This window comes from Petromyzon marinus, unplaced genomic scaffold, assembly GCF_048934315.1.
Source record: "Petromyzon marinus isolate PM22_M1 ecotype Great Lakes invasive population unplaced genomic scaffold, UKy_Petmar_22M1.pri1.0 PM_G_Scaffold_30, whole genome shotgun sequence".
Taxonomy (NCBI): Eukaryota; Metazoa; Chordata; class Hyperoartia; order Petromyzontiformes; family Petromyzontidae; genus Petromyzon; species Petromyzon marinus.
Window position 1 is genome coordinate 2263516 of NW_027422873.1, and position 25399 is coordinate 2288914.

General features: G+C 46.2%; 1 protein-coding gene across 3 annotated transcripts in view; it reads right to left on the reverse strand.

The window, feature by feature from the left end:
- Positions 1-23405: 23405 nt before the first annotated feature.
- Positions 23406-25399, reverse strand: part of LOC142915400 (uncharacterized) — a 43099-nt gene continuing 41105 nt past the window's right edge. For all 3 annotated transcript variants that reach the window (XM_076061234.1, XM_076061233.1, XM_076061232.1), the window contains one exon: positions 23406-24905. Coding sequence is in view for 1 of the 3 variants with exons in the window: in XM_076061232.1 (XP_075917347.1) it covers positions 24192-24905 (714 nt within the window). In the remaining 2 variants the exon portion in view is untranslated. The remainder of the gene's footprint in view (positions 24906-25399) is intronic.

Sequence of the window (25399 nt, forward strand, 5' to 3'; positions counted from 1 at the left end):
ACACTGACAACCTCACACACACACTGACAACCTCACACTCACACACACACTGACAACCTCACACTCACACTGACAACCTCACACTCACACACACACTGACAACCTCACACTCACACACACACTGACAACCTCACACTCACACAAACACTGACAACCTCACACTCACACTGACAACCTCACACACACACACTGACAACCTCACACTCTCACACACACTGACAACCTCACACTCACACACACTGACAACCTCACACACACACTGACAACCTCACACTCACACACACACTGACAACCTCACACTCACACTGACAACCTCACACTCACACACACACTGACAACCTCACACTCACACACACACTGACAACCTCACACTCACACAAACACTGACAACCTCACACTCACACTGACAACCTCACACACACACACTGACAACCTCACACTCTCACACACACTGACAACCTCACACTCACACACTGTGACAACCTCACACTCACACACACTGTGACAACCTCACACTCACACACACTGTGACAACCTCACACACACACTGTGACAACCTCACACACACACACTGACAACCTCACACACACACTGACAACCTCACACTCACACACACACTGACAACCTCACACTCACACTGACAACCTCACACTCACACACACACTGACAACCTCACACTCACACACACACTGACAACCTCACACTCACACAAACACTGACAACCTCACACTCACACTGACAACCTCACACACACACACTGACAACCTCACACTCACACACTGACAACCTCACACTCACACACACTGACAACCTCACACACACACACACTGACAACCAACAACAACAACAACAACCGCCATTCGCCACTAAGTGGCGGTGACGTCACCACGACGCTTGTGCCAGGCTATGTGCACCCTGAGGCCACGTGAAGTGTCGAACGCCCGCTGGCAGGAGGTCACGGGGCAGACCCAGGTGCCACGGGTCGACTGACTGAGATGACTGGCTGATACACCACCTGTGCCCCCTACTGTGCCAACCTGCTGTGCTTTAGCCACCCGGCGCTCCGCTCGCTGTTGTGAGCGTCGCTCCTCCGCCCTCCGTTGTTGTTGGAGGGCGACTGCCTCCAACTGCCCACTAGCATCCTTCACGAGCCTCCTCCACAGAGGCCGATCTTGACACCGCTGGTACCAGTCATCGGCAAGTCCACTCAGCTCCACGTCCTCCTGTACCACATCACTCCATCTCTTCTCTAGCCCGTGCCGCGCCCGCTTAGCCCCATCAATCCGGCCAAACAAAAGCTGTTTCGGCATGCGGTGGCTGGGCATGCGGGCTACATGACCCAGCCATCGCAGCCTTGCCTGCCGGAGGAGCTCACCGATGGGACCCTGCCCAGATCTTTCAAGGATTTGTGAGCTCCTCACACAATCCAGTCTGGTTAAACCCAGGATGGATCGTAGGCAGGCCAGCCTAAATGTTTCTAACCGGCGAAGATGTTCCATTAGGGGGGTCCACATTTCGCAAGCGTAGAGAAGGGAGGGAATGACCGTGGCCGAGAAGACCTTAAGCTTAGTGCGGAGCGACAGACCAGGTAGCTTCCACACAGCGTTACGCAACCGATGAAAAGATATTGCCGCTCGACTGATTCGGAGTGAGACCTCTGCTGTTAAACTGGAGCCAGTCATAAGCACACTGCCCAGGTATGGGAAACTCTCCACTCTCTCCACAACTGCCCCATCACCGATTGGGAGTTGTGGGGGTGGAGTGTCCGATGGTACAAAATACCCAGGCAGGTGCTTAGTTTTGGTGGGGCTGATGGTAAGGCCCCACCTCTTAGTGGCACGCTCCAGTCTCAGCAGCAGCGTCTCCAACTCCTCCTCTGACTGAGCAGCTATTAGCAAATCATCAGCATACATAACGTGGTTGAGCAATAGGGAGCCATCCCTTGACCGCACCCGGGCATCGATTAGCCTCCCATTATATCTGTACCATATGGAGATTCCTCCGGTACAGCTATTGAAGGCTTCACGAACTACGTGGTCAAAATAGATGTTAAATAATGTGGGAGCCAGAGGACATCCCTGTCACACCCCAAGGTGTACAGGGAATGGCTCTGACTCCCGGCCACGTAGTTTTACCCGGGCCCGCTCACCATCATGAAGGTCCTTAATGATCGTGAGCAGAGGGTCAGGTACTCCAAAAGCACGAAGAACGACCCAGAGCCCAGGCCTACTGATGGTATCATAGGCCTTGACCAGGTCAATAAAGCAGAGATGTAGGTCTTGTTGGAATTCCCTACACCTCTGCTGTAGCAGACGGACAGAAAATATAGCATCCGTGCAGGACCGCCCTTTCCTGAAACCGCATTGTGGCTCCGCAAGTCTCTCCTCAGCGTGCCTGGCAAGACGATGCTGAATAATCCTTGCCAGGACCTTTCCCGGCACACTGAGGAGTGAGATGCCCCTGTAGTTGTTACAGTCTGTGCGGTCCCCCTTCTTAAAAAGGGGAACCACCAGGGCATCCTTCCAATCCTGCGAAACCCGTCCAGTGGTCCAGACTGTTGTTATGATGTCATATAGGGCAGTCTGTGCACAAACGCCACCCTCCCTCAGCATTTCGCTTGGGAGATCATCTCTGCCCGCTGCCTTTCCTGGTCTCAGACTCCGGATCGCCTTCAATACTTCCTCAGCAGATGGCACCTCAGCCAGCCACTCACAGGGGGTGATTTCATCCAATATTTGAGGCACCGCAGCCTCAGCAGGGTCATCCTCACTTTGTGCCACGATGTTTTCCTGGCTGAGGGATTTTCCCTCCCCCAGGACCTCACAGAAATGCTCAGCAAATCTGCGAACCTGTTCCTGGGGGTCGGAAATTGGATCACCGTTTTTTCCCCTAATGATGGTAATAGGTGTGGCGCTGCAGGTTATTTTTTTGATGGAGTTAAATAGAGATTTGTGATCACGGGCCACTGAGGCAGACTCCATCTCCTCAGCAACCCGCGACCACCACCCATCCTTGCAGCGCCTCACGGCTCTCCGAACCTCCGAGCGAAGGCTGCGGTAAGCCTCCTCATTCTCTGACGTGGGATTCTGTAGCCGATGACAGTGGGCCTGTCGCTTTTTCTCAACCATCCTGAACAACTCCTCTGTCATCCAGGGTGTCTGGGGAGGTCTGGACCGCGTACCCAAAGCAGCCATTGCAGCTGCATGAGTCACAGTCCTAAACCTCGCCCATTTACCCTCGACATCAGGAGGAGTCGGGGACGATGCCAATCCCAGCCGCAAGCGATGATGAAATTCTCGCTTGCAACTTTCATCAGATAACTGAGACCAGGCCACTTTAGGTTGGAATGGGGTCCTGGGTGTACACCCACCACCGGAGTGGAAGAATGGCAGGCGCATCTTACAGATGACTAGTCGATGGTCAGAGGGCAGATCAGCTCCACGGTAGGTCCTGGTGTCAAGGACATGGGCTCGCATTCGCTGGTCCGTCACTATGTAGTCCAGCAGATGTTCTTGCTTGGACCCGGCATGCATCCATGATGTTGTGTGGATGCGCCGATGCCGGAACAGCGTGTTGGTAATTACAAGCCCATGGGCGGCACAAAAATCTAGCAGCCTCCTACCGTTGTTATTGAGCTGATCTGGCCCATGCCCTCCAATCACTCTAGACCAGGTGCCAGTATCATGACCAACTCGGGCATTGAAGTCACCCAACATGATGACTCTATCCCGAGGGGCCACTTTAGCCAGCACCTGTGACAGGAGGTCATAGAAGGCATCTGACTCATCGGCTTTGCCTGCATCCCTCCACGGATGTTCGTCTTCGGTGGGGGCATAAGTAACCACGACCACCATTCCTCGCCTCCGGTTGATGGGAAGGCGAGCCCAAAGTAGCCTGGGGCTTACAGCTTCCCACACCTCACCGCCACGCTCCCACGCCCCCTTCATTCTTTTGTTCAAAAGAGCCACACCCTGTTGTTTGGCAGTCTGCTGCCCCGAGTAGAGGACTGTCCACCCCTCATGGTGGCAGGAGCCAGAGCCGGTCCACCGGACCTCCTGAATGCCGCATAGATCCAGGCGGTACCGGTCCAGCTCCCGACAGAGGAGTGGCAGCCTCTCCTCTGCAGTGAGCGTTCGAACATTCCACGTGGCCACCCGTATTAGCTTTTCGTTGTTTCTGGAGTAGCCCCGAGGGTAGGTATTCAATCTCCTGGCTCCGCCAATTGGGGTTTGGCCAGGAGACGTCATAGACGCCTGGCCCCCCGGGGCCTCCGGCACAAGCTTAGTTGTTACATATTTCAGTTTAATTCGTGGTTTCGTGGTAATTAATTGAAGGTGGAGGGGTTACCAGCCCCTCGCACCCGTCCAGAGCCCCCGTTTAGCCCCTGTGGTGGACACATATGCCATGAGGGGAGGAGCCAATCAAAATTGGATCTCCCCCCACAGCGCTGTCCACGACAGAGTTGCCCGTCCGGCACCGCGAGGAGGTAGGGGGTTGTTTTGCCGGACACTGACAACCTCACACTCACACACACACACTGACAACCTCACACTCACACACACTGACAACCTCACACTCACACACACTGACAACCTCACACTCACACACTGACAACCTCACACACACACTGACAACCTCACACACACACACACTGACAACCTCACACTCACACACACTGACAACCTCACACACACACACTGACAACCTCACACTCACACACACACACTGACAACCTCACACACACACACACACTGACAACCTCACACTCACACACTGACAACCTCACACACACTGACAACCTCACACTCACACACACTGACAACCTCACACACACTGTGACAACCTCACACACACACACTGACAACCTCACACACACACACACTGACAATCTCACACTCACACACACTGACAACCTCACACTCACACAGGCTGACAATCTCACACTCACACAGACTGACAATCTCACACTCACACAGGCTGACAATCTCACACTCACACAGGCTGACAATCTTACACACACACACTGACAATCTCACACTCACACAGGCTGACAATCTCACACACACACACTGACAATCTCACACTCACACAGGCTGACAATCTCACACACACACACTGACAATCTCACACACACAGGCTGACAATCTCACACTCACACAGGCTGACAATCTCACACTCACACAGGCTGACAATCTCACACTCACACACACAGGCTGACAACCTCACACTCACACACACACACTGAAAATCTCTCACACACACACACTGACAATCTCACACTCACACAGACTGACAATCTCACACACACACAGGCTGACAACCTCACACACACACTGACAACCTCACACTCACACACACTGACAACCTCACACTCACACACTGACAACCTCACACTCACACTGACAACCTCACACTCACACACTGACAACCTCACACTCACACACACTGACAACCTCACACTCACACACACTGACAACCTCACACTCACACACACTGTGACAACCTCACACACACACACTGACAACCTCACACACACACACACACTGACAATCTCACACTCACACACACTGACAACCTCACACTCACACAGGCTGACAATCTCACACTCACACACACAGGCTGACAACCTCACACTCACACACACTGAAAATCTCTCACACACACACTGACAATCTCACACTCACACAGACTGACAATCTCACACTCACACAGGCTGACAATCTCACACTCACACAGGCTGACAATCTTACACACACACACTGACAATCTCACACTCACACAGGCTGACAATCTCACACACACACACTGACAATCTCACACTCACACAGGCTGACAATCTCACACACACACACTGACAATCTCACACACACAGGCTGACAATCTCACACTCACACAGACTGACAATTTCACACTCACACAGGCTGACAATCTCACACTCACACACACAGGCTGACAACCTCACACTCACACACACACACTGAAAATCTCTCACACACTGACAATCTCACACTCACACAGACTGACAATCTCACACACACACAGGCTGACAACCTCACACACACACTGACAATCTCACACTCACACACACTGACATCTCTCAGGGACATGATCTAACCCACGCCCTCCTGTAGACCAGGCGAGGTAGTTAACATCTCTCAGGGACATGATCTAACCCACGACCTCCTGTATACCAGGCGAGGTAGTCGACATCTCTCAGGGACATGATCTAACCCACGACCTCCTGTAGACCAGGCGAGGTAGTCGACATCTCTCAGGGACATGATCTAACCCACGACCTCCTGTAGACCAGGTGAGGTAGTTAACATCTCTCAGGGACATGATCTAACCCACGACCCCCTGTAGACCACGCGAGGTAGTTAACATCTCTCAGGGACATGATCTAACCCACGACTTCCTGTAGACCAGGCGAGGTAGTTAACATCTCTCAGGGACATGATCTAACCCACGACCTCCTGTACACCAGGCGAGGTAGTTAACATCTCTCAGGGACATGATCTAACCCACGACCTCCTGTACACCAGGCGAGGTAGTTAACATCTCTCAGGGACATGATCTAACCCATGGCCTCCTGTAGACCAGGCGAGGTAGTTAACATCTCTCAGGGACATGATCTAACCCATGACCTCCTGTAGACCAGGCGAGGTAGTTAACATCTCTCAGGGACATGATCTAACCCACGACCTCCTGTACACCAGGCGAGGTAGTTAACATCTCTCAGGGACATGATCTAACCCACGACCTCTTGTATACCAGGTGAGGTAGTTAACATCTCTCAGGGACATGATCTAACCCACGACCTCCTGTACACCAGGCGAAGTAGTTAACATCTCTCAGGGACATGATCTAACCCACGACCTCCTGTAGACCAGGCGAGGTAGTTAACATCTCTCAGGGACATGATCTAACCCACGACCTCCTGTACACCAGGCGAGGTAGTTAACATCTCTCAGGGACATGATCTAACCCACGACCTCCTGAAGGCCACCGCGAGGTTGTTTTGTTAACAAAGTAAAACATTTCCTCATCGTGTAAATGTACACACGCGCGTGTGTGTAGAGAGTGAGTCACGAGTGATAGATAATTAATAATTAAGCTGAAGTTAGTCGTCCAAGTGGGAACGTGAAGAGTTTGCGGTGTTGGTTTTGGTGACGGTTTGTTTTTGGCGGGAAAAGTGGAAACGGCTGCGCTGAGGGCTCGCGTGAGGTAAACTTTTAATTAAACACAACTCTTAAATTACTCGCCTAATGTTTATTTTATCATCGTAATATACACGGCCTTTAATGTTTGCGCAGGTTGAGCACGTTTAGGGCGACGGGGGGAGCGGTGGCACAATGGTTAGCACGCATTGACCAGCGTGGTGAAGTATGGTCAGTACACATTGACCAGGGTGGTGAAGTATGGTCAGGTCACATTGACCAGGGTGGTGAAGTATGGTCAGTACACATTGACCAGGGTGGTGAAGTATGGTCAGGTCACATTGACCAGGGTGATGAAGTATGGTCAGGTCACATTGACCAGAGTGGTGAAGTATGGTCAGGTCACATTGACCAGAGTGGTGCAGTATGGTCAGTCCACATTGACCAGCGTGGTGAAGTATGGTCAGTACACATTGACCAGGGTGGTGAAGTATGGTCAGGTCACATTGACCAGAGTGGTGAAGTATGGTCAGGTCACATTGACCAGAGTGGTGCAGTATGGTCAGTCCACATTGACCAGCGTGGTGAAGTATGGTCAGTACACATTGACCAGGGTGGTGAAGTATGGTCAGGTCACATTGACCAGCGTGGTGAAGTATGGTCAGTACACATTGACCAGGGTGGTGAAGTATGGTCAGGTCACATTGACCAGCGTGGTGAAGTATGGTCAGTACACATTGACCAGGGTGGTGAAGTATGGTCAGTACACATTGATCAGGGTGGTGAAGTATGGTCAGGTCACATTGACCAGCATGGTGAAGTATGGTCAGTCCACATTGACCAGAGTGGTGAAGTATGGTCAGTACACATTGACCAGGGTGGTGAAGTATGGTCAGGTCACATTGACCAGCGTGGTGAAGTATGGTCACTACACATTGACCAGCGTGGTGAAGTATGGTCAGTACACATTGACCAGGGTGGTGAAGTATGGTCAGGTCACATTGACCAGCGTGGTGAAGTATGGTCAGTACACATTGACCAGGGTGGTGAAGTATGGTCAGGTCACATTGACCAGCGTGGTGAAGTATGGTCAGTACACATTGACCAGGGTGGTGAAGTATGGTCAGTACACATTGACCAGGGTGGTGAAGTATGGTCAGGTCACATTGACCAGCGTGGTGAAGTATGGTCAGTACACATTGACCAGGGTGGTGAAGTATGGTCAGTACACATTGACCAGCGTGGTGAAGTATGGTCAGTACACATTGACCAGGGTGGTGAAGTATGGTCAGTACACATTGACCAGCGTGGTGAAGTATGGTCAGTACACATTGACCAGGGTGGTGAAGTATGGTCAGGTCACATTGACCAGCGTGGTGAAGTATGGTCAGTACACATTGACCAGGGTGGTGAAGTATGGTCAGTACACATTGACCAGAGTGGTGAAGTATGGTCAGTCCACATTGACCAGGGTGGTGAAGTATGGTCAGTACACATTGACCAGCGTGGTGAAGTATGGTCAGGTCACATTGACCAGGGTGGTGAAGTATGGTCAGTACACATTGACCAGCGTGGTGAAGTATGGTAAGGTCACATTGACCAGCGTGGTGAAGTATGGTCAGTACACATTGACCAGCGTGGTGAAGTATGGTCAGTCCACATTGACCAGCGTGGTGAAGTATGGTCAGTACACATTGACCAGGGTGGTGAAGTATGGTCAGTACACATTGACCAGCGTGGTGAAGTATGGTCAGTACACATTGACCAGCGTGGTGAAGTATGGTCAGTACACATTGACCAGCGTGGTGAAGTATGGTCAGTACACATTGACCAGCGTGGTGAAGTATGGTCAGTACACATTGACCAGGGTGGTGAAGTATGGTCAGGTCACATTGACCAGGGTGGTGAAGTATGGTCAGGTCACATTGACCAGCGTTGTGAAGTATGGTCAGTACACATTGACCAGCGTGGTGAAGTATGGTCAGTACACATTGACCAGGGTGGTGAAGTATGGTCAGGTCACATTGACCAGGGTGGTGAAGTATGGTCAGGTCACATTGACCAGAGTGGTGAAGTATGGTCAGTCCACATTGACCAGCGTGGTGAAGTATGGTCAGTACACATTGACCAGCGTGGTGAAGTATGGTCAGTACACATTGACCAGCGTGGTGAAGTATGGTCAGTACACATTGACCAGCGTGGTGAAGTATGGTCAGTACACATTGACCAGAGTGGTGAAGTATGGTCAGTACACATTGACCAGCGTGGTGAAGTATGGTCAGTTCACATTGACCAGTGTGGTGAAGTATGGTGAGTACACATTGACCAGGGTGGTGAAGTATGGTCAGGTCACATTGACCAGGGTGGTGAAGTATGGTCAGTACACATTGACCAGGGTGGTGAAGTATGGTCAGTACACATTGACCAGAGTGGTGAAGTATGGTCAGTACACATTGACCAGCGTGGTGAAGTATGGTCAGTACACATTGACCAGCGTGGTGAAGTATGGTCAGTACACATTGACCAGCGTGGTGAAGTATGGTCAGTACACATTGACCAGAGTGGTGAAGTATGGTCAGTACACATTGACCAGAGTGGTGAAGTATGGTCAGTACACATTGACCAGAGTGGTGAAGTATGGTCAAGCAAATCGCTCCTCAACCTCTCACCGGGAGACTAGCATGATGTTTTGTGTTTCTCACTCGTGATGGGACTTTGTAGTATCAACGCTGAGATGTATAAGGGGCACCGAGGGGTGATCAATAAGTTCTGAATTACTCATTGGTTTTGTCGGTAAAGTCACGTATGTAGAAATATAAAATTATATTAAAACAAAAAAACACAATCACGACGTTTCGATCACAATGCAAGCGATCTTCATCAGGTGTCAAGAACAAATCGCGGAGGTAAATACAGCAAAAAGATGAGAGACGAGAATTCAACAAACCTGAAAAACCATTATGTGAAGCACATCGAGTCAGGCCAACGACACAGTTAGACACTTCCTGGCGGACCACGAATTTCAGAAGAGTGTTACATTTCGTGTTCAACCTTTGGATTGCACATACCACCTGATGAAGATCGCTTGCGTTGTGATCGAAACGTCGTGATTGTTTTAATATATTTTTATTGTATTTCTACATACGTGACTTTACCGAAGAAACCAATGAGTAATTTCATGCAGTCACGAAAGCTTTAATACTTTATTAAGTTCTGAATTGGCCCGTAGTAAGGTAGGGGCAACTGATGAGCGGTTGACAGCTGCGCCATCGAGAGGGAATCTTGATGGTGACGGTGTTTGTCTTTGTGGGTGAAGGACGCCAGTGGGAGAGCCTCGCCATGGACACGTCAGGTGGCGAACTTGGCCGTGGTGGCAGCAGCAGCAGCAAGGCCGCTTCTGACAGCCGGTGATGGCTCTGTGGTGATCGTGATGGGGTTGGTGGTGGTGATTGTGAGGGTGGTAGTGATGGGTGGTGATCGTAATGATTGTGGTAATGGTGGTGATCGTGAGGGTGGTTATCGTGATGGGGTTGGTGGTGATCATGATGATGGTAGTGATGGTTGGGGATCGTTATGGTGAATGTGAGGATGGTAGTAATGTTCATAATAAAGGTTTTTGGGTTAGATCGCGTTTATTTATGAATGTGTCGTAACCCTCCACCACCCGACATGGCCAATCAGCAAAAAAAAAGTGTGACGTTGACAAAAGACAAATAGTTCACTACTTTAGCCCACCGGTGTGTTGAAGAGTGAATCCACATTTACAGTTTGAGTACGACGTTTCGCTGGTAAATACATCCAGCATCATCAGGCAATTCGCCAGAATGGTAAAGCCCTCGCTTGCTCACGGTTTTATATAGAGCAGCAGGGTGACGTCATCACTTAACTCATATCAGGTGCAGTGATTAGAGGCGGGGGGGGGGGGTATTGTAATTATATAATCGATTAGTAATCAGTCATTGGTTATGATTAGTAATGAGTTGTAGATTAGTAATTCTTTAAATCAAAATGTAATGTGTATTATTTAATAATACGCTTCCAGGCCGCACTAAGCCGGTAGCTGTCAGAGCGATTAAAGTTATTCTTGTTCCTCTCAATTTCAATGGATTCTCTAATTAGTCTTTGCCAGTAATAATTAGTTTTACACACCACTGCAACATTGTCAAAATCAATTGAGTGTCCTTGTTGACAAGCATGTTCTGCCACTGCCGACAGTTGTGTTTGAGATAATTTAATATTTCTCTGATGTTCTTTTAGTCTTACGCTATGTTACGTCCCGTCTGCCCAATGTAGCAGCTGCCACATGAACAATTAATCCGATATACACCTTCTGTTGATAGTTTAGGTAATGCGTCTTTAGTGCAAGATACTAGTTTTTGAATTTTGTGTACTGTACCAAATCTTACTGTAATGTTTTGCTTTTGCAAAACACGGGCTAATTTGTCAGTTACTCCTGAGATGTATGGAATTTTTATTGTTTTAACAATCAGGTCGCTTTCAGCAGTATTGCTTTGCGATCGTGATTTGGCATTCAGTGCTCTGTTAATTTGAGCATTATTGTAGCCATTCTGTCGTAGTGCGTCTTTAACGTGTTTAATCTCTCTCACTAGACTCTCACCATCTGACACTGTTTTAGCCCGATGTCAGATGGTGAGAGTCTAGTGAGAGAGATTAAACACGTTAAAGACGCACTACGACAGAATGGCTACAATAATGCTCAAATTAACAGAGCACTGAATGCCAAATCACGATCGCAAAGCAATACTGCTGAAAGCGACCAGATTGTTAAAACAATAAAAATTCCATACATCTCAGGAGTAACTGACAAATTAGCCCGTGTTTTGCAAAAGCAAAACATTACAGTAAGATTTGGTACAGTACACAAAATTCAAAAAACTAGTATCTTGCACTAAAGACGCATTACCTAAACTATCAACAGAAGGTGTATATCGGATTAATTGTTCATGTGGCAGCTGCTACATTGGGCAGACGGGACGTAACATCAGCGTAAGACTAAAAGAACATCAGAGAAATATTAAATTATCTCAAACACAACTGTCGGCAGTGGCAGAACATGCTTGTCAACAAGGACACTCAATTGATTTTGACAATGTTGCAGTGGTGTGTAAAACTAATTATTACTGGCAAAGACTAATTAGAGAATCCATTGAAATTGAGAGGAACAAGAATAACTTTAATCGCTCTGACAGCTACCGGCTTAGTGCGGCCTGGAAGCGTATTATTAAATAATACACATTACATTTTGATTTAAAGAATTACTAATCTACAACTCATTACTAATCATAACCAATGACTGATTACTAATCGATTATATAATTACAATACCCCCCCCCCCCCGCCTCTAATCACTGCACCTGATATGAGTTAAGTGATGACGTCACCCTGCTGCTATATATAAAACCGTGAGCAAGCGAGGGCTTTACCATTCTGGCGAATTGCCCGATGATGCTGGATGTATTTACCAGCGAAACTTCGTACTCAAACTGTAAATGTGGATTCACTCTTCAACACACCGGTGGGCTAAAGTAGTGAATTATTTGTCTTTTATATTCTTAGTTTTTTCGGTAAAGTCACGTTGAAGAGAAACAAAAAATATATATAAAACAATAAAAAATTCTCACGACGTTTCGACCATAACTCAAACGGTCGTCTTCAGGTGTGTTGGTTCGCATAAATTTATTTTTAAACGGCGCATTTATTTATTTATAAAAAAACGTTAGCGCCACACGCAACGATTTGGCAGTTTACCCAGGACTAGTCCATCTATATTCTGAAAAGAGGAGGGGGGAGACGAAAATTTTTATAATGTATGCTGTCTGAAAGCCACTGTAAGCATGAACAATCAATTATAAATAAATAAATGCGCCGTTTAAAAATACATTTATGCGAACCAACACACCTGAAGACGACCGTTTGAGTTATGGTCGAAACGTCGTGAGAATTTTTTATTGTTTTATATATATATTTTTTGTTTCTCTTCAACGTGACTTTACCGAAAAAACTAAGAATATGAATTACTGCAGTCACGAAAGCTTTAAATCAAAATTTATTTGTCTTTTGTCAACGTGACACTTTTTTTTTGCTGATTGGCCATGTCGGGTGGTGGAGGGTTACGACACATTTATAAATAAACGCGATCTAACCCAAAAACCTTTATTATGAATAATATTGGTCGCGAAAGCCTACGTGTTAAACTGATGGTAGTAATGGTGGTGATCGTGAGGGTGGTTATTGTGAGGGTGGTTATCGTGATGGGGTTGGTGGTGATCATGATGATGGTAGTGATGGTTGGAGGTCTTTATGGTGATTGTGAGGGTGGTAGTGATGGTGGTGATCGTGAGGGTGGTTATTCTGAGGGTGGTTATTGTGAGGGTGGTTATCGTGATGGGGTTGGTGGTGATCATGATGATGGTAGTGATGGTTGGAGATCTTTATGGTGATTGTGAGGGTGGTAGTGATGGTGGTGATCGTGAGGGTCGTGGTGATGGTGGTGATTGTGAGGGTGATGGTGGTGATCGTGATGATGGTGGTGATCGTGATGGCGATGATGTTCATGACGATGGTGCACGTGATGGGGATGGTTATGATCCCGATCGTGGTCATCAGGGCCATAGAAAGTCATAGACGACAGTTAGGCAATACAAAAAAAGATGTATTCCTGACCAGGGAGTATACATTTTGTGAAGTATAATTACCTTCTCAGGGAGTATAATTTCCAACAGTTTTGCACTATTGGACATTGTGCTCCCTAGTTGGATCGTATTCTCCCCGTACAGAAATTCACGATCACATTGTGTCTCGTACATTTTCTCTCCCACCTGTCACAATCCCAACACCAGGTACGATTCCAACACCAACTATGACCCTTCCACCCAATTATCTTCAGCCGCCGAGGAAGCCTCGACCCTGCTCTCAACCCCCTTGGGCAGGCCCACCTCTGACGATCTGACAAACGAGCTGGAAGCACTGGTGCAGGAGATTAACGATAAACGCGCCAGGGACTTGGAGATGTTGAACGAGTTCCAGAATTCACTATTATTCGAGGTGAGAGGATGTTACTACGACCCAGGGTCGCCTTAATCTGGCTCTCTTGAGCCTCTGGGGCTTAACACCTGGGTCCTTAGGCGCCCTCATTCTGGCTTTGAAACTGTGCGAAGGATTTATGAAACAAGCCTCAGAGTTGTAACACTGAACCTGACGGGGAGCCTTCAGACCAAATTGAACGAGGGCCATTTTCAGGAAACGGTTGGCAAAAATCATCAATGATGATTGCATGTGAAAGAAATGCTGTATCTTTTAAAAAAACGGACTCAAATCTGATGACTTGATCTCCCTTTTGTACATTTGGGTAAGCAACTTCCGTTGAGATCTTAGAAGTCACCGTTCTTGAGGTGCGCTCTTCAGATACCCAGTGGTCGCTCATGGAACCCAAGTAGCAACAAACTCGTTTTTTTTTACCAGCTAGACCAGGGGTGGGCAAATTTGTTGACTCGCGGGCCACAGTGGGTTCTAAAATTTGACAGAGAGGCCGGGCCAGGAACAGATGGAGTGTTTGTGTGAACTAAATATAAATGACGTTAAAAATCATTACGTGAAAGGATTTGGCCTTTAACAGGTAGCAAAGCATTCGTTTGCAAGGCAATTTAACAAGTTGCACGAATATAAACAATACAAAAACATAAATTTTGATTTAAAGCTTTCGTGACTGCAGTAATTCATATTCTTAGCTCTTTCGGTAAAGTCACGTTGAAGGGAAACAATAAAATAATAAAATATATATAAAACAATAAAAATTCTCACGACGTTTCGACCATAACACAAACGGTCGTCATCAGGTGTGTCGGTTTGCAGTAATTTACTTATTTTGAAATATATTTCATTATTTTATTGTTTCCCTTCAACGTGACTTTACCGAAAGAGCTAAGATTATGAAATACAAAAACGTGTCGTAACTCGCGGTCAAAGTGCGCCATCTAGTGGGAAAATGGGGGCATTACAGGAGAAGGAAAATTTAATATAATAATATTTGGACAAGTTCGGCGGGCCGGATTAAAACGCCTGTTGGGCTGTACACGGCCCACGTCTGAGCTAGACACAACTCTTTCACCATACGGCAGGATTCCTCACGTTGGCTATTAGGCCACGTGACATCACGCACGTTATCTCTGTCTTGGGGGAGCTTGGCTGCAATCTCGCTTTATCTCTTATCTCCAGCTATTTAACAACAACAAAAACACTCAGTGGGACACTCCAAGAGCATTTGACTTACAGCCCACCGGTTGCGCATTTACTTACCGTAACAATGTGTGTTTCCCTCAAGTTTAGTTCAAATAAATGTTTAACGAGGTGAGAACTCAAGGGACCAGGATAGTCTCATTATTCAAAATCGATCCCCCGAGTCCAAGGTTGACAAAAGAGTAAGCAACAAAGAAAGTACAGAAATTATCAAATAAAAAATCGGAAGAAAAAATACAACAGCCGCCATTCACCGCTCCGCCACTAACTGGTGGTAATGTCACCAAATAGCTTGCGCCTTTGAATCCATGGTGCCCGTTTCGAAGGCAAGAGGTCATTGGACAGGCCCAGATCATTGTGGGTTAACTGACAGAGGTAAATGGCAGATGCACGGCCTGTGAGCCCCACTGTGCCAACTTGTGTGTTTTAGCCACCCACTGCTCCACTCTTGAGCGTCGCTCCTCCACCCTATGTTGATGCTTGCAGAGCGACTGCCTCCAACTGCCCAGTAGCATCCTTCATGAGCCTCCTCCACAGAGGCCGATCTTGACAACGCTGGTACCAATCCTTGGCAAGTCCAATCAGCTTTATATTCTCCTGTACCACAGCAGCCCCTGTGTTCTGTAGCTTGTACCATGACCATTCAGTCCCTTCTATCTGGCTAGACAGAAACTGATTGGGCATGCGGTGGCTGGGCATGTGGGCTATGTGACCCAGCTAACACACAGTCTAGCCTCATTGAGGAAGTCACTGGTGTGACTTTGTCCAGATCTTTCAAGAACATGTGAGTTCCTCACAACACAGCAGGGTGGATTGGAGGCAGGCCAGCCTGAATGTTTCAAACCGATGCAAAATGTTCCTTTAAATGTGTTCAGTTCCACGAAAACAAAACACGATCATATGAGGAATTGAAAACATTTCCCTCCATTATTGCTTGTAAAATTGCCCTTTCGCCCCCCCCTCCCCCCACTGTAGGTGTCTCAGGTGTGCGATGCTATCCGCTCCTCCATCATGTCACGTCACGAAGGCTACAATATCCGCTTGACCATGCAGTTTGGGGAAATGGTGACGGTGCTGCAACAAGCTCGACAACAAGAGGTAGCCCTCGCCACCTCGTGGCAAGCCCTGGACTCAATCATGCAGTTACAACAGAGGCCCTAGAGGGCATCAGTAATGGTCGTGTCAGACATGAGCCCTGGGGTGTTTATTTACAGAGAGAAAAAGCAACGTTGGAAGTTCACAACGCCCATGGCGGATTAACAACGGATTTGTTGGTTAAGTCACGTAAAATAGAAATAATAATAAAAGGAAATGAATAAAAATAAAACCTACGACGTTTCAATCGTAGCACAAGCGGCGATCGTCATCAGGGTTCATATTGGCCATGCCATGTTCTGACTGAGTTCGTACCAGATTGAGGCTTCACTTGAGCCTAATGAGGTGCAGAGTAATGGGAGAAAACTGGCAGAGGAAAAAAACCCTATAGAGGAATCGAGCCGGAGGACTCCACCATTTGTGGAGGTGCAGATGTGCGTGTTTGGCAGGGGGATTACACGAGGCCAGTACTTAAAAACATTCATATGCCAGGTTCCAAAACTTAAATACAAATTGTTGGCTAATCCTTCACGCACAACGCTCCTCCACACATGGAATTATATCACATTTGTATAACATCTAAACATGATCCTGGCCCACTTATTTTTTTAAATTATCAAGTCAAAGTTGATTTCCTGCTCAAATGTGCAATGGTGTTGTGTTTACAGCCCTTAGCCAGTGTTAGAAATGTCACATTTCAATGATGGGTGTGAGTCGACCCATAGGACAACCACTGTTTACTTCCGTACTTAGTGGTACTAATTGTATTGGCCCTTGAGGGCTCATAGGCTGAGTCAACCCCCAACCTTAGGATTTTATTGGTTTTTAATAAGCTATTAATTCCATAATTGGATGTTATAAATTTGAGCGCTTTTCAGATTTGTTGCATAGATAGTATGAGTTTTCAGATTTTAGTTAGACCTTTTCGGCAATGTTAATTGTAAAATGTTGTGAAATGTATTCTAATATATTCTTAGCTGTTACTGCAACCGCTTTTAAAATTGCTTTGTACTTGCTGTGCTTTCGTGATGTTTCATGAGTGTTGACCCAGGGCTCACTGAAATAAAATACATCGAGACTCTGGGCTTACACTTGGTTATAAAGTTAATACTGGTAGGAACCTCCTGGTTATTACACCACCAGCCCACAGGGGATTATTGTTGTGTCAGTCCGTCGTGCATCCAAAAATGGGAGGGGTGTGGCTGGGTGGAGATGGGAGGGTGGGGAGGGGCTGGGTGGGGAGGGGAGGGTGGGGAGGGGAGGGTGGGGCTGGGTGGGGTGGGTAGTGGAGGGGCTGAGTGGGGTGGGTGTGGCGGGGTGGGGAGGGGAGGGAGGGGAGGGTGGGGCTGAGTGGGGATGGGTGGGGCTGGGTGGGGAGGGGCTGGTCACCCCGTGGTGCCCTTATAAAACTCAACGTGTAACCTACTCACGCCGGCTCATGCCCGCCCTCACAGAATCAGGCCAGCAGCAGATGGGAAGAAACTGTTTTTATGGCGTGAGGTTTTGGTCCTGATGGACCGAAGCCTTCTGCCGGAGGGGAGTAGCTGAAACAGAGAGTGTCCAGGGTGGGAGGAATCGGCCATAATCTTCCTCGCTCGCCTCATGGTCCTTGTCGTGTGCAGGTCCTCGAGGGTTGGTAGATTGCAGGCAATTACCTTCTCAGCAGTGTGGATGATACGCTGCAGTCTGCTCTTGTCCTTGGCAGTGGCAGCAGCGTACCAGACGGTTATGGAGGAGGTGAGGATGGATTCAATGATCACTGTATAGAATTGCACCATCATTGTCTTTGGCAGGTTGAATTTCTTCAGCTGCCGTAGAAAGTACATCCTCTGTTGAGCTCTCTTGGTGAGGGAGCTGATGTTCAGTTCCCACTTGAGGTCCCGGGAGAGAATAGTGCCCAGGAAGCGGAAGGACTCTACAATTTTGACTGGGGAGTCTAACTGGGTGATGGGGGGGGGGGCTGTATTCTTCCTGAAGTCCACAACCATCTCAACTGTCTTTAGAGCATTTAGCTCTAAGTTGTTCTGGCTACACCAGGTCACCAGGTTTTCAGCTTCCCACCTATAGTCAGACTCATCCCCACCAGAGATCAGCCCAATGAGGGTGGTGTCGTCCGCAAACTTCAAGAGTTTGACGGACAGATGATTGGAGGTGCAGCTGTTGGTATACAGGGAGAAAAGCAGTGGGGAAAGGACGCAGCCCTGAGGAGTTCCGGTGCTGATGGACCTGGAGTCAGAGATTTGTGTTCCCAGCTTAACGCACTGCTTCCTGTCAGACAGGAAGTCTGTGATCCATTTACAGGTGGTGTAGGGCAAGTTCAGCTGGAAGAGCTTGTCCTGAAGCAGGGCAGGGATGATGGTGTTGAAGGCAGAGCTGAAGTCCACAAACAGGATCCTGGCGTAGGATGCTGGGGCGTCCAGATGCTGTAGGGTGAAGTGGAGGGCCATGTTAACTGCGTCGTCCACAGACCTGTTGGCTCTGTAGGCGAACTGAAGGGGGTCCAAGAGAGGCTCTGTGATGGCTTTGAGGTGTGCCAGGACCAGGCGCTCAAAAGACTTCATTACCACAGATGTAAGGGCGACCGGTCTGTAATCATTTAGTCCTGTTGGCCTTAGCTTTTTGGGCACAGGGATGATGGTGGAGGACTTGAGACAGGCTGGTACATGGCATGTCTCCAGGGAGGTGTTAAAGATGTTGGTGAACACCGGAGACAGCTGGTCAGCGCAGTGTCTAAGGGTCGCTGGAGAGACAGAGTCCGACCCGGCTGCTTTGCGTGGATTCTGCCTCTTGAAAAGTCTATTAACTTCTCCCTCCTGAAAGGAGAGAATCGTCTCTGTAGTATGGGTGGGGGGTGGGGCCTCTCGGGTGGGAAGGGGTGGTTCAGGATAGTCCAATTGTCTTTCAAATCTACAGTAGAACTCGTTCAGGTCGTTGGCTAGACGGGAGTCGTTAGTGGTGTGGGGGGCTCTGGGTTTGTAGTTGGTGATCTGCCTGAGCCCTCTCCAGACAGAAGCAGCGTCGTTAGTAGAGAACTGGTGTTTTAGTCTGAGTACAGTCGTTTAGCCTCTCTCACCGCTTTGCTAAACCTGTTCTTCGACTCCTTGAATCTGTCTCTATCCCCACTCCTAAACGCTTCCTCCTTCTCCAACCTCAACCTTCTGAGCTTTGCTGAGAACCAGGGCTTATTGTTGTTAAAGTTCACCCTGGTACGTGTTGGGATACAGCAGTCCTCACAGAAGCTGATGTCGAGCATATTTACGGAATACACCACGTGGTGGTGCCGCCGTTGACCCTGGCCATTGACCGAGCAGCCCAACGTTCCTACTACCAGCTCCCTCCGCAGGAGAATGTGTTATGTTATCTTATCTCACACCACGGTTAATGGTATGGTTTACAAAATGGAGTATAATAGCGCCTCGCAGCTGTCTCTCACCCCTCCTCTGTTCCGACCATGGATGAACTCGTCCGTCTGAACGGGGCCCGTAGCTATCCGTGGTGCTAAAGTTGAGGGTAAGAATCCACCCATTTTTTCGCCATATAGCATTGTGATATATAACGACTTATTGTTGGTAGCTTAGCTGATTGGAGAATATAGAGTTTATTGATAACATTAAGGTAATTTATATTTTAGTTTTTTATTGGTTCACTATATAGTACTGTGAATAGCTCGGATGTGTAGGCCTTGACTTCAACATAGTCATTTCTGTGACCAGTCACTAGCTAATCACTCAGTTATTTCAATGCTAAATTCGCCTAGTTATTTCAATGCTAAATTCTCCTGTTTGATTTGTACTAAGTGCCTCGGTGAATGTGTATGCTCTGACTTTAACGTAGCTATTTCTGTGACCAGTTACAAGCTAATCACTCAGCTATTTCAATGCTAAATTCTATGCTAATTCCTTTGTCAAGAGGTGCCTCTGCGGATGTGTATGCTTTAACTTAGATATTTCAATGCTAAATTCTATGCTAATTCCTTTATCAAGGGGTGCCTCTGCGGATGTGTATGCTTTAACTTTTAACATAGCTATTTCTGTGACCAGTCACAAGCTAATCATTCAGCCATTTCAATGCTAAATTCTATGCTAATTCCTTTGTCAAGGCGCTTTGTTTCCTCTCACACAGCTTAAAGGTCGTGATCTGAACGTGGCTCTTTCACTCCAGCGCTGTCCTACCAGACAGTCTCGTCCCTTCACCTGATGAAGGCCGCTTGTGTTGTGGCCGAAACGTCGTGAGAATATTATTTATTTTATCAATTTATTATTTTATTCTCATTCTACGTGACTTTACCGAAAGAACCAAAGAAGAAGTATGTGTTAGCTAGAGTAGGTCGGTGGTCACCACCTTATGTGCAGTGTTATATTACTTACCGTTCTAATAAATCAGCGTTGCCTCCCAAGGAGTCGTGTGTGCACCTAATTCGCACCCACTACAAATGCAATACTACTGTAGAATTCAGTGGTAAATGCAATACTACTGTAGAATTCAGTGGTAAATGCAATACTACTGTAGAATTCAGTGGTAAATGCAATACTACTGTAGAATTCAGTGGTAAATGCAATGCAACTGTAGAATTCAGTGGTAAATGCAATAATACTGTAGAATTCAGTGGTAAATGTAATACTATTGTAGAATTAAGTGGTAAATGCAATAATACTGTAGAATTCAGTGGTAAATGCAATAAAACTGTAGAATTCAGTGGTAAATGCAATACTACTGTAGAATTCAGTGGTAAATGCAATACTACTGTAGAATTCAGTGGTAAATGCAATACTACTGTAGAATTCAGTGGTAAATGCAATACTACTGTAGAATTCAGTGGTAAATGCAATACTAATGTAGATTTCAGTGGTAAATGCAATACAACTGTAGAATTCAGTGGTAAATACAATAAAACTGTAGAATTCAGTGGTAAATACAATACTACTGTAGAATTCAGTGGTAAATACAATAAAACTGTAGAATTCAGCGGTAAATGTAATAAAACTGTAGAATTCAGTGGTAAATGTAATACTACTGTAGAATTCAGTGGTAAATACAATAAAACTGTAGAATTCAGTTGTAAATACAATACTACTGTAGAATTCAGTGGTAAATACAATAAAACTGTAGAATTCAGTGGTAAATGCAATAAAACTGTAGAATTCAGTGGTAAATGTAATACTACTGTAGAATTCAGTGGTAAATGCAATACCACTGTAGAATTCAGTGGTAAATGTAATACTACTGTAGAATTCAGTGGTAAATGCAATAAAACTGTAGAATTCAGTGGTAAATGCAATACTATTGTAGATTTCAGTGGTAAATGCAATACTACTGTAGAATTCAGTGGTAAATGCAATACTATTGTAGAATTCAGTGGTAAATGCAATAAAACTGTAGAATTCAGTGGTAAATGCAATACTACTGTAGAATTCAGTGGTAAATACAATACTAATGTAGAATTCAGTGGTAAATACAATACTATTGTAGAATTCAGTGGTAAATGCAATACTACTGTAGAATTCAGTGGTAAATGCAATACTGTAGAATTCAGTGGTAAATGCAATACTATAGAATTCAGTGGTAAATGCAATACTACTGTAGAATTCAGTGGTAAATGCAATAATACTGTAGACTTCAGTGGTAAATGCAATACTATTGTAGAATTCAGTGGTAAATGCAATACTATTGTAGAATTCAGTGGTAAATGCAATACTGTAGAATTCAGTGGTAAATGCAATACTACTGTAGAATTCAGTGGTAAATGCAACACTACTGTAGAATTCAGTGGTAAATGCAATACTGTAGAATTCAGTGGTAAATGCAATACTACTGTAGAATTCAGTGGTAAATGCAATACTATTGTAGAATTCAGTGGTAAATGCAATAATACTGTAGAATTCAGTGGTAAATGCAATACTACTGTAGAATTCAGTGGTAAATGCAATACTACTGTAGAATTCAGTGGTAAATGCCACACTACTGTAGAATTCAGTGGTAAATGCAATACTGTAGAATTCAGTGGTAAATGCAATACTACTGTAGAATTCAGTGGTAAATGTAATACTACTGTAGAATTCAGTGGTAAATGCAATACAACTGTAGAATTCAATGGTAAATACAATAAAACTGTAGAATTCAGTGGTAAATGCAATACTACTGTAGAATTCAGTGGTAAATGCAATGCTACTGTAGAATTCAGTGGTAAATGCAATAATACTGTATAATTCAGTGGTAAATGCAATAATACTGTATAATTCAGTGGTAAATGCAATAATACTGTAGAATTCAGTGGTAAATGCAATACTACTATAGAATTCAGTGGTAAATGCAATAATACTGTATCATTCAGTGGTAAATGCAATAATACTGTATAATTCAGTGGTGAATGCAATAATACTGTATAATTCAGTGGTAAATGCAATAATACTGTAGAATTCAGTGGTAAATGCAATACTACTGTAGAATTCAGTGGTAAATGCAATAATACTGTATAATTCAGTGGTAAATGCAATAATACTGTATAATTCAGTGGTAAATGCAATAATACTGTATAATTCAGTGGTAAATGCAATAATACTGTAGAATTCAGTGGTAAATGCAATACTACTGTAGAATTCAGTGGTAAATGCAATAAAACTGTATAATTCAGTGGTAAATACAATACTACTGTAGAATTCAGTGGTAAATACAATAAACCTGTAGAACTGCACACGCTCTTGTGTGCCGGTTACCTAACATTTACAAACGGAAGCACAGTTAAATAAACATCCCCAATATCTGCATTACCGTATATGTTCAACAGTATGAACATGCAACTCTTTGTCGCTTAATGCAGATACTCTGCAATGGGTATACGGCACAGCGCTCGTACGTGCTGGTTTCTGTATGCACCGACACACAGGGCATAAAACGAAACAGGCTGCATCAAGTGTTTATTCGTATATCAACACGAAACGCATCATTAAACCTCCAAAATGTAAAAAGGGACAAACGCTCCCAACATTTTCTATTGAACACATGAGTACAGTATAACGTAATGGACACATCTTCCATTTTCTTTGGTTCTTTCGGTAAAGTCACCACCACGTACAATGAGAATAATAAAATAATAAAATAACACGATAAAATTCTCACGACGTTTCAGCCACAACGCAAGCGGCCGTCTTCAGGTGAAAGGAACAGACCCGTCGGGACGACAGAGCTTCAATGAACGTTGTTAAGATTCGAAGCGACTTTTTAGCTGGTTGGGGGAAGTGAGGCACCTTGACAAAGGGGTTTACATATCAAACAGGAGAATTTAGCATTGATATGTAAACCCCTTTGTCAAGGTGCCTCTCTTCTCTAAACCAGCTTAAAAGACGCCTCGAATCTTAACAACGTTCGTTGAAGCTCTGTCGTCCCGACAGGTCTGTTCCTTTCACCTGAAGAAGGCCACTTGTGTTGTGGCCGAAACGTCGTGAGAATTTGTTATTTTATTTTGTTAATTTATTATTTTATTCTCATTCTACGTGGTGGTGACTTTACCGAAAGAACCAAAGAAGATGAATCCTTGCAGTCACGAAAGCTTTAAATAGAAACATCTTCCATTCTTTCTTAGCTTTCTTCTTTTATATACGCGAGGGATTTGCCTCTCGAACGGTGGGGTTCACGTCGAAAAATATTTGACGCCTGGCACGCCCTAAGCCCCGCGGTGGGAATAGGCTATTCCTTTTTCACGTCCGTCACATTAAACTTTGGTTTTTGCACCACAGGTTTTGACTTCAGCATCGGTCCAAACGGACAGCTGTCTTCACCTGATGGTTTCCTCTGCTCGTGAATGAGACTGGGACTTCCCGGTGCAGTTCCAGTGGTATTTGAAACTGTGGGAGGCTGATGGAAAGGACTTGCGACCGCGGATTTTGGAGAACTGAGAACGGACTGAATTTGAGACGAGTTAGACGCTGATTTTACATTAAAAGGGTTTCCACTACTTGGTTTAGGACTCCCCGGAGGTGGTGACTTGACAGGAAAAACGGCGTTCTTAGTCTCTGAATGACTCGACGCCACACTCACGCTAGATGGCTCGTCATCTTTGAACAAGACGCTTGGGAAACTGACTGGTCTGAATGGTTTCGGCTTCCACTGGTGAACTCGTGGTGGCTCAGTTACAATCACCTTCTTAGGCATGCCAGCACAACTGCCGGATCGGATGGCATCAAGCATGGCCAGACGTGCATCCTTGGGCCTACGCTCTGTACCTGTGGCCCCGTTACCCACGAGGATGACAGGAGGTGGTGGGGCTATGGGGACTGGAGGAGAATGCACAGGTGCAAGCCGTGGCCGCACTGTGGCTGAGTCGCCCGAGTCGGCTTCTCTCAACTGCTGAGACACCAGTTCTTCGTCTTCTGCTGCTGCCGCTGCTGCTGCAGATGGGGTCTATGGAAACCAGAAGACAGTAGAACACAGCAGTCAACGAGACACCAAGACTTGTGCTACCTGGGGTAACAACACTTCAAGTTCAGACAAATCACGCCATTGTTCGATGCCGTGCAAACGTACATCCTCAAGCTCAAAGAAAATTATGTTGAAGGACGTTTTTGTTAATGTATTAATGGGAGCAAGACAAATAGGCCCTAATATGCGTGATTCGTGTAATTTGCAACAGCTGTCAGGTTCACAAAAGTTCCATTATCCACGGCCCTATTCTTCCTATTATCCTCGATTATCCCCGACTTTCTCATTAGTCATTGCGGAATGGCTTCCTATGATCTGAGATTTTTGAAGGTAAGTGTCCCACGCGGGCACATACATCCCTATCGTACAGAAACTTTTAATTAAAAAAATCACTTTGGCCAAAGCAAATGAACGGATGGCACTTGCTTTGTTTATACACTGCATGGGAAATCAAAGACACAAAGACGAGACACACA